This window comes from Petromyzon marinus (genome assembly GCF_048934315.1).
Source record: "Petromyzon marinus isolate PM22_M1 ecotype Great Lakes invasive population chromosome 67 unlocalized genomic scaffold, UKy_Petmar_22M1.pri1.0 chr67_unloc.4, whole genome shotgun sequence".
Taxonomy (NCBI): Eukaryota; Metazoa; Chordata; class Hyperoartia; order Petromyzontiformes; family Petromyzontidae; genus Petromyzon; species Petromyzon marinus.
In genome coordinates, this window is record NW_027422594.1 from 569,063 (window position 1) to 580,266 (window position 11,204).

General features: G+C 56.5%; 1 protein-coding gene across 3 annotated transcripts in view; it reads right to left on the reverse strand.

Moving 5' to 3' along the window:
• The window catches only part of LOC116956750 (phospholipid-transporting ATPase IF-like), a 105,931-nt gene that overhangs the window by 79,965 nt on the left and 14,762 nt on the right, over positions 1 to 11,204 (reverse strand). For all 3 annotated transcript variants that reach the window (XM_076058008.1, XM_076058009.1, XM_076058010.1), the window contains exons 6-8: positions 10,610 to 10,738; positions 6,754 to 6,857; positions 5,942 to 5,998 (exon numbers count right to left, since the gene is read on the reverse strand). In XM_076058008.1, coding sequence (XP_075914123.1) covers positions 5,942 to 5,998; positions 6,754 to 6,857; positions 10,610 to 10,738 — 290 coding nt within the window. The remainder of the gene's footprint in view (positions 1 to 5,941; positions 5,999 to 6,753; positions 6,858 to 10,609; positions 10,739 to 11,204) is intronic.

Consider the following 11,204-nt stretch of genomic DNA (forward strand, 5'->3'; position numbering starts at 1 on the left):
CGCATCCTCAGCAGGGTCATCCTCACTTTGTGCCACGATCTTTTCCTGGCTGAGGGATTTTCCCTCCCCCAGGACCTCACAGAAATGCTCAGCAAATCTGCGAACCTGTTCCTGGGGGTCGGAAATTGGATCACCGTTTTTTCCCCTAATGATGGTAATAGGTGTGGCGCTGCAGGTTACTTTTTTGATGGAGTTAAATAGAGATTTGTGATCACGGGCCACTGAGGCAGACTCCATCTCCTCAGCAACCCGCGACCACCACCCATCCTTGCAGCGCCTCACGGCTCTCCGAACCTCCGAGCGAAGGCTGCGGTAAGCCTCCTCATTCTCTGACGTGGGATTCTGTAGCCGATGACAGTGGGCCTGTCGCTTTTTCTCAACCATCCTGAACAACTCCTCTGTCATCCAGGGTGTCTGGGGAGGTCTGGGCCGCGTACCCAAAGCAGCCATTGCAGCTGCATGAGTCACAGTCCTAAACCTCGCCCATTTACCCTCGACATCAGGAGGAGTCGGGGACAATGCCAATCCCAGCCGCAAGCGATGATGAAATTCTCGCTTGCAACTTTCATCAGATAACTGAGACTAGGCCACTTTAGGTTGGAATGGGGTCCTGGGTGTACACCCACCACCGGAGTGGAAGAATGGCAGGCGCATCTTACAGATGACTAGTCGATGGTCAGAGGGCAGATCAGCTCCACGGTAGGTCCTGGTGTCAAGGACATGGGCTCGCATTCGCTGGTCCGTCACTATGTAGTCCAGCAGATGTTCTTGCTTGGACCCGGCATGCATCCATGATGTTGTGTGGATGCGCCGATGCAGGAACAGCGTGTTGGTAATTACAAGCCCATGGGCTGCACAAAAATCTAGCAGCCTCCTACCGTTGTTATTGAGCTGATCTGGCCCATGCCCTCCAATCACTCCAGACCAGGTGCCAGTATCATGACCAACTCGGGCATTGAAGTCACCCAACATGATGACTCTATCCCGAGGGGCCACTTTAGCCAGCACCTGTGACAGGAGGTCATAGAAGGCATCTGACTCATCGGCTTTGCCTGCATCCCTCCACGGATGTTCATCTTCGGTGGGGGCATAAGTAACCACGACCACCATTCCTCGCCTCCGGTTGATGGGAAGGCGAGCCCAAAGTAGCCTGGGGCTCACAGCTTCCCACACCTCTCCGCCACGCTCCCACGCCCCCTTCATTCTTTTGTTCAAAAGAAGACCCACACCCTGTTGTTTGGCAGTCTGCTGCCCCGAGTAGAGGACTGTCCACCCCTCATGGTGGCAGGAGCCAGAGCCGGTCCACCGGACCTCCTGAATGCCGCATAGATCTAGGCGGTACCGGTCCAGCTCCCGACAGAGGAGTGGCAGCCTCTCCACGTGGCCACCCGTAGTGGCTTTTCGTTGTTTCTGGAGTAGCCCCGAGGGTAGGTATTCAATCTCCTGGCTCCGCCAATTGGGGTTTGGCCAGGAGACGTCATAGACGCCTGGCCCCCCGGGGCCTCCGGCACAAGCTTAGTTGTTACATATTTTAGTTTTATTCGTGGTTTCCTGGTAATTAATTGAAGGTGGAGGGGTTACCAGCCCCTCGCACCCGTCCAGAGCCCCCGTTTAGCCCCTGTGGTGGACACATATGCCATGAGGGGAGGAGCCAATCAAAATTGGATCTCCCCCCACAGCGCTGTCCACGACAGAGTTGCCCGTCCGGCACACACACACTAACACACAACAACAACCGCCATTCGCCACTAAGTGGCGGTGACGTCACCACGACGCTTGTGCCAGGCTATGTGCACCCTGAGGCCACGTGAAGTGTCGAACGCCCGCTGGCAGGAGGTCACGGGGCAGACCCAGGTGCCACGGGTCGACTGACTGAGATGACTGGCTGATGCACCACCTGTGCCCCCTACTGTGCCAACCTGCTGTGCTTTAGCCACCCGACGCTCCGCTCGCTGTTGTGAGCGTCGCTCCTCCGCCCTCCGTTGTTGTTGGAGGGCGACTGCCTCCAACTGCCCAGTAGCATCCTTCACGAGCCTCCTCCACAGAGGCCGATCTTGACACCGCTGGTACCAGTCATCGGCAAGTCCACTCAGCTCCACGTCCTCCTGTACCACATCACTCCATCTCTTCTCTAGCCCGTGCCGCGCCCGCTTAGCCCCCTCAATCCGGCCAAACAAAAGCAGTTTCGGCATGCGGTGGCTGGGCATGCGGGCTACATGACCCAGCCATCGCAGCCTTGCCTGCCGGAGGAGCTCACCGATGGGACCCTGCCCAGATCTTTCAAGGATTTGTGAGCTCCTCACACAATCCAGTCTGGTTAAACCCAGGATGGATCGTAGGCAGGTCAGCCTAAATGTTTCTAACCGGCGAAGATGTTCCATTAGGGGGGTCCACGTTTCGCAAGCGTAGAGAAGGGAGGGAATGACCGTGGCCGAGAAGACCTGAAGCTTAGTGCGGAGCGACAGACCAGGTAGCTTCCACACAGCGTTACGCAACCGATGAAAAGATATTGCCGCTCGACTGATTCGGAGTGAGACCTCTGCTGTTAAACTGGAGCCAGTCATAAGCACACTGCCCAGGTATGGGAAACTCTCCACTCTCTCCACAACTGCCCCATCACCGATTGGGAGTTGCGGGGGTGGAGTGTCCGATGGTACAAAATACCCAGGCAGGTGCTTAGTTTTGGTGGGGCTGATGGTAAGGCCCCACCTCTTAGTGGCACGCTCCAGTCTCAGCAGCAGCGTCTCCAACTCCTCCTCTGACTGAGCAGCTATTACCAAGTCATCAGCATACATAACGTGGTTGAGCAATAGGGAGCCATCCCTTGACCGCACCCGGGCATCGATTAGCCTCCCATTATATCTGTACCATATGGAGATTCCCCCGGTACAGCTATTGAAGGCTTCACGAACTACGTGGTCAAAATAGATGTTAAATAATGTGGGAGCCAGAGGACATCCCTGTCGCACCCCAAGGTGTACAGGGAATGGCTCTGACTCCCGGCCACGTAGTTTTACCCGGGCCCGCTCACCATCATGAAGGTCCTTAATGATCGTGAGCAGAGGGTCAGGTACTCCAAAAGCACGAAGAACGACCCAGAGCCCAGGCCTACTGATGGTATCATAGGCCTTGACCAGGTCAATAAAGCAGAGATGTAGGTCTTGTTGGAATTCCCTACACCTCTGCTGTAGCAGACGGACAGAAAATATGGCATCTGTGCAGGACCGCCCTTTCCTGAAACCGCATTGGGGCTCCGCAAGCCTCTCCTCAGCGTGCCTGGCAAGGCGATGCTGAATAATCCTTGCCAGGACCTTTCCCGGCACACTGAGGAGTGAGATGCCCCTGTAGTTGTTACAGTCTGTGCGGTCCCCCTTCTTAAAAAGGGGGACCACCAGGGCATCCTTCCAATCCTGCGGAACCCGTCCAGTGGTCCAGACTGTTGTTATGATGTCATATAGGGCAGTCTGTGCACAAACGCCACCCTCCCTCAGCATTTCGCTTGGGAGATCATCTCTGCCCGCTGCCTTTCCTGGTCTCAGACTCCGGATCGCCTTCAATACTTCCTCAGCAGATGGCACCTCAGCCAGCCACTCACAGGGGGTGACTTCATCCAATATTTGAGGCACCGCAGCCTCAGCAGGGTCATCCTCACTTTGTGCCACGATGTTTTCCTGGCTGAGGGATTTTCCCTCCCCCAGGACCTCACAGAAATGCTCAGCAAATCTGCGAACCTGTTCCTGGGGGTCGGAAATTGGATCACCGTTTTTTCCCCTAATGATGGTAATAGGTGTGGCGCTGCAGGTTACTTTTTTGATGGAGTTAAATAGCGATTTGTGATCACGGGCCACTGAGGCAGACTCCATCTCCTCAGCAACCCGCGACCACCACCCATCCTTGCAGCGCCTCACGGCTCTCCGAACCTCCGAGCGAAGGCTGCGGTAAGCCTCCTCATTCTCTGACGTGGGATTCTGTAGCCGATGACAGTGGGCCTGTCGCTTTTTCTCAACCATCCTGAACAACTCCTCTGTCATCCAGGGTGTCTGGGGAGGTCTGGACCGCGTACCCAAAGCAGCCATTGCAGCTGCATGAGTCACAGTCCTAAACCTCGCCCATTTACCCTCGACATCAGGAGGAGTCGGGGACGATGCCAATCCCAGCCGCAAGCGATGATGAAATTCTCGCTTGCAACTTTCATCAGATAACTGAGACCAGGCCACTTTAGGTTGGAATGGGGTCCTGGGTGTACACCCACCACCGGAGTGGAAGAATGGCAGGCGCATCTTACAGATGACTAGTCGATGGTCAGAGGGCAGATCAGCTCCACGGTAGGTCCTGGTGTCAAGGACATGGGCTCGCATTCGCTGGTCCGTCACTATGTAGTCCAGCAGATGTTCTTGCTTGGACCCGGCATGCATCCATGATGTTGTGTGGATGCGCCGATGCCGGAACAGCGTGTTGGTAATTACAAGCCCATGGGCTGCACAAAAATCTAGCAGCCTCCTACCGTTGTTATTGAGCTGATCTGGCCCATGCCCTCCAATCACTCCAGACCAGGTGCCAGTATCATGACCAACTCGGGCATTGAAGTCACCCAACATGATGACTCTATCCCGAGGGGCCACTTTAGCCAGCACCTGTGACAGGAGGTCATAGAAGGCATCTGACTCATCGGCTTTGCCTGCATCCCTCCACGGATGTTCATCTTCGGTGGGGGCATAAGTAACCACGACCACCATTCCTCGCCTCCGGTTGATGGGAAGGCGAGCCCAAAGTAGCCTGGGGCTTACAGCTTCCCACACCTCACCGCCACGCTCCCACGCCCCGTTCATTCTTTTATTCAAAAGAAGACCCACACCCTGTTGTTTGGCAGTCTGCTGCCCCGAGTAGAGGACTGTCCACCCCTCATGGTGGCAGGAGCCAGAGCCGGTCCACCGGACCTCCTGAATGCCGCATAGATCCAGGCGGTACCGGTCCAGCTCCCGACAGAGGAGTGGCAGCCTCTCCTCTGCAGTGAGCGTTCGAACATTCCACGTGGCCACCCGTAGTGGCTTTTCGTTGTTTCTGGAGTAGCCCCGAGGGTAGGTATTCAATCTCCTGGCTCCGCCAATTGGGGTTTGGCCAGGAGACGTCATAGACGCCTGGCCCCCCGGGGCCTCCGGCACAAGCTTAGTTGTTACATATTTCACTTTAATTCGTGGTTTTGTGGTAATTAATTGAAGGTGGAGGGGTTACCAGCCCCTCGCACCCGTCCAGAGCCCCCGTTTAGCCCCTGTGGTGGACACATATGCCATGAGGGGAGGAGCCAATCAAAATTGGAACTCCCCCCACAGCACTGTCCACGACAGAGTTGCCCGTCCGGCACCGCGAGGAGGTAGGGGGTTGTTTTTGCCAGACAAAAACAACCCCCTAAAAACAACACACACACACACTAACACACACACACACTAACACACACTAACACACAAACACACACTAAAACACACAAACACACACTAACCCACACACACACTAAAACACACACACTAACACACACACACACTAACACACACACACACTAACACACACACACACACTAACACACACTAAAACACAAACACACTAACACACACACTAACACACACACACTAACACACACTAACACACACACAAACACATACACACACACTAACACACACACACTAACACACACACACTAAAACACAAACACACACACACACACACTAACACACACACACTAACACACACACTGACACACACACTAACACACACACACACTAACACACACACACTAACACACACACAAACACACACTAACACACACACTAACACACACACACAAACACACACACTGACACACACACTAACACACACAAACACACACACTGACACACACACTAACACACACACACAAACACACACACACACTAACATGCTCACTCACTCAGGGACGCTCAGCTCCGCTTCCTCCGCGTTGTGGATGGTGATGTGACCTTCAAACCTGAGGGCAAAGGGCAGGGTCAGTCACCTGCACAGGTCACTGGGCCACATGCACAGGTCAATGGGTCACCTGCACAGGTCATCGGGCCACATGTATGGCATCAAGTCACGCACAGAGGTCACCGTGTCGTGCGTAGAGGTCATTACGTCACAGACGCCATATCAGCTGTACAGGTAATAAGGTTATAGGCAGAGGTCACCAGGTTACCTATAGGGGTCAACAGGTCATCTGCAGGGGTAATTGGGCAATCTGTAGAGGTCACCAGTAGAGGTCACCAGGTCACCTGTAGAGGTTAGCTCACCTGTCGGTCAATGTCTCAATTGTCAAAGTCAATACCTCGCCTGTAGAGGTCGTGAGGTCACCTGCAGAGGTCACCAGGTTACCTGTAGAGGTCAACCTCTCACCCGCGGAGGTCACCCATGGAGGTCAATGTCGCAGCTGTTGAGGTCAATACCTCGCTGGTAGAGGTCACCTGTAGAGGTCACCTTCAGAGGTCAACCCCTCACCTGTGTAGAGGTCACCAGGTCACCTGTAGAGGTCAACCCCTTACCTGTAGAGGTAAACCTCACACCCGTGGAGGTCACCAGGTCACCCGTAGAGGTCAACCGGTTACCTGTAGAGGTCAACCCGTCACCTGCGGAGGTCAGCAGGTCACCCGCGGAGGTCAAGGTAATCGTGTCACGTGCAGAGGCCCTCCGAGGTCGCGGGGTCACGAGCAGAGGTCGTGAGGTCACCTGCGGAGGTCAACAGCTCACCTGTAGAGGTCGGGATGCGGCTGGCGACATTCGACAGCGGCGGAGAACCCCGAAAAGTCTTGGGGAGAGCGCACGCGGGGCGAGCGAGCAGGGGCCAAGTACGTCTGTCAACAACAACCACCACAACCACAAACATCACCACAACCACCACCACAACCATCACCATTACCACCACCACAACCATCACCATTACTACCATCACGGTAACAAGTACGTCTGTCAACAACAACCACCACAACCACATACATCACCATTACTACCATCACGGTAACAAGTATGTCTGTCAACAACAACCACAACCACCACCACAACCATCACCATTACCACCATCACCACCATCACCACCATTACCACCATTACGGTAACAAGTACGTCTGTCAACAACCACCACAACCATCACCACAACCATCACACCACCATTACCACCAACACAACCATCACTGCCATTACCACCATTACCACCATCACGGTAACAAGTACGTCTGTCAACAACCACCGCCACCACAACCACCACCACCACAAACATCACCACAACCATCACCACAACCATCACCACAACCACCACCACAACCATCACCACAACCATCACCACAACCACCACCACAACCATCACACCACCATTACCACCATTACCACCAACACAACCATCACCGCCATTACCACCATTACTACCATCACGGTAACAAGTATGTCTGTCAACAACCACAACCACCACAACCACCACCACAAACATCACCACAACCATCACCACAACCATCACACCAAAATTACCACCATTACTACCACCACAACCACCACCATTACCACCATAACCACCACCACAACCATCACCACCACCACAACCATCACCGCCATTACCACCATTACCACCATCACCACCATCACGGTAACAAGTACGTCTGTCAACCACCACCACCACAACCACCACCAAAGACAAATGTCCCCCGTGTAGCCTCTAACTGGCTGTAGGGGCAAGTGCTGTGAGTAGCGAGTAGCAGCAGCACCTGTGAAGGTAGACACAGACAAAGGTCCCCCGTGTAGCCTCTAACAGACTGTTGGGGCAAGTGCTGTGAGTAGCGAGTAGCAACAGCACCTGTGAAGGTAGACACAGGCAAAGGTCCCCCATGTAGCCTCTAACAGACTGTTGGGGCAAGTGCTGTGAGTAGCGAGTAGCAGCAGCACCTGTGAAGGTAGACACAGACAAAGGTCCCCCGTGTAGCCTCTAACAGGCTGTAGGGGCAAGTGCTGTGAAGGCTACCGGCACTGTGGCTCACGAGGGGGGTGGGTGGCTACCAGCACCACGCCCGGCCGCCTTTGTCTCCCTCGTGGCGATGTTCACTACACACCGCTACACCAGCTACTCGTTTGAGGCCGAGTCGACCTAGGGGAGGCCCAGGACCAGTTCAGATAATCGTCGCTGACGTTGACCGTGAGCGGGTGACCGTGTGGGTGACTGTGTGGGTGACCGTGTGGGTGACCGTGTGGGTGACTCTGTGGGTGACCGTGTGGGTGACTGTGTGGGTGACTCTGTGGGTGACCGTGTGGGTGACCGTGTGGGTGACCGTGTGGGTGACCGTGTGGATGACCGTGTGGGTGATTGTGTGGGTGACTCTGTGGGTGACCGTGTGGGTGACTGTGTGGGTGACTGTCTGGGTGATTGTGTGGGTGACTGTGTGGGTGACCGTGTGGGTGACCGTCTGGGTGACCGTGTGGGTGACTGTGTGGGTGACCATGTGGGTGACCGTGTGGGTGACGGTGTGGGTGACCGTGTGGGTGACCGTGTGGGTGACGGTGTGGGTGACCGTGTGGGTGACCGTGTGGGTGACTGTGTGGGTGACTCTGTGGGTGACTCTGTGGGTGACCGTGTGGGTGACTGTCTGGGTGACTGTGTGGGTGACTGTCTGGGTGACTGTGTGGGTGACTGTGTGGGTGACCGTGTGGGTGACCGCGTGGGTGACCGTGTGGGTGACCGTGTGGGTGACCGTGTGGGTGACCGTGTGGGTGACTGTGTGGGTGACTCTGTGGGTGACTGTGTGGGTGACCGTGGGTGATCGTGTGGGTGACCGTGTGGGTGACTGTGTGGGTGACTCTGTGGGTGACTCTGTGGGTGACCGTGTGGGTGACTGTGTGGGTGACCGTGTGGGTGACCGTGTGGGTGACTGTGTGGGTGACCGTGTGGGTGACCGTGTGGGTGACCGTGTGGGTGACCGTGTGGGTGACTGTGTGGGTAACTGTGTGGGTGACCGTGTGGGTGATCGTGTGGGTGACTGTGCGGGTGACCGTGTGGGTGACCGTGTGGGTGACCGTGTGGGTGACCGTGTGGGTGACTGTGTGGGTGACCGTGTGGGTGACTGTAGGTGACCACGTGGGTGACTGTGTGGGTGACCGTGTGGGTGACTGTGTGGGTGACGGTGTGGGTGACCGTGTGGGTGACCGTGTGGGTGACCGTGTGGGTGACTGTGTGGGTGACGGTGTGGGTGACCGTGTGGGTGACCGTGTGGGTGACCGTGTGGATGACCGTGTGGGTGACTGTGTGGGTGACTCTGTGGGTGACTGTGTGGGTGACCGTGTGGGTGACCGTGTGGGTGACTGTGTGGGTGACTGTGTGGGTGACTCTGTGGGTGACTGTGTGGGTGACTCTGTGGGTGACCGTGTGGGTGACTGTGTGGGTGACCGTGTGGGTGACCGTGTGGGTGACTGTGTGGGTGACTCTGTGGGTGACCGTGTGGGTGACCGTGTGGGTGACCGTGTGGGTGACCGTGTGGATGACCGTGTGGGTGATTGTGTGGGTGACTCTGTGGGTGACCGTGTGGGTGACTGTGTGGGTGACTGTCTGGGTGATTGTGTGGGTGACTGTGTGGGTGACCGTGTGGGTGACCGTCTGGGTGACCGTGTGGGTGACCGTGTGGGTGACCATGTGGGTGACCGTGTGGGTGACGGTGTGGGTGACCGTGTGGGTGACCGTGTGGGTGACGGTGTGGGTGACCGTGTGGGTGACCGTGTGGGTGACTGTGTGGGTGACTCTGTGGGTGACTCTGTGGGTGACCGTGTGGGTGACTGTCTGGGTGACTGTGTGGGTGACTGTGTGGGTGACCGTGTGGGTGACCGCGTGGGTGACCGCGTGGGTGACCGTGTGGGTGACCGTGTGGGTGACCGTGTGGGTGACCGTGTGGGTGACCGTGTGGGTGACTGTGTGGGTGACTCTGTGGGTGACCGTGGGTGATCGTGTGGGTGACCGTGTGGGTGACTGTGTGGGTGACTGTGTGGGTGACTGTGTGGGTGACTCTGTGGGTGACTCTGTGGGTGACCGTGTGGGTGACTGTGTGGGTGACCGTGTGGGTGACCGTGTGGGTGACCGTGTGGGTGACTGTGTGGGTGACTGTGTGGGTGACCGTGTGGGTGATCGTGTGGGTGACCGTGCGGGTGACCGTGTGGGTGACCGTGTGGGTGACCGTGTGGGTGACCGTGTGGGTGACTGTGTGGGTGACCGTGTGGGTGACTGTAGGTGACCACGTGGGTGACTGTGTGGGTGACCGTGTGGGTGACTGTGTGGGTGACGGTGTGGGTGACCGTGTGGGTGACTGTGTGGGTGACGGTGTGGGTGACCGTGTGGGTGACCGTGTGGGTGACCGTGTGGGTGACCGTGTGGATGACTGTGTGGGTGACTGTGTGGGTGACTCTGTGGGTGACTGTGTGGGTGACCGTGTGGGTGACCGTGTGGGTGACTCTGTGGGTGACTAGGCCGGTGACTGTGTGGGTGACTGTGTGGGTGACCGTGTGGGTGACCGTGTGGGTGACTCTGTGGGTGACTCTGTGGGTGACTCTGTGGGTGACTCTGTGGGTGACTCCGAGCGACCTTGAGGTCGGTCTCGCCGTCCAGGCTCGCCGTGGTGACAAGTGCTCGCCCATCGCTCCAGTTGGAAGTGAGCAGCACAAGGTCGCACGGGAACGACTCCTCACTCCGCACGTACACAATGTCTCCCACCTGCATCATCATCACCAACACCAACACCACCACAACATCAACCACTATCACCACCACATCACCATCAACCACCCCCACCACCGCACGGGAACGACTCCTCACTCCGCACGTACACAATGTCTCCCACCTGCATCATCATCACCAACACCAACACCACCACAACATCAACCACTATTACCACCACATCACCATCAACCACTATCACCACCACGGCACGGGAACGACTCCTCACTCCGCACGTACACAATGTCTCCCACCTGCATCATCATCACCAACACCAACACCACCACAACATCAACCACTATCACCACCACATCACCATCAACCACCCCCACCACCACCGCACGGGAACGACTCCTCACTCCGCACGTACACAATGTCTCCCACCTGCATCATCATCACCAACACCAACACCACAACATCACCCACTATCACCACCACCACCACCACCACCACCACGGCACGG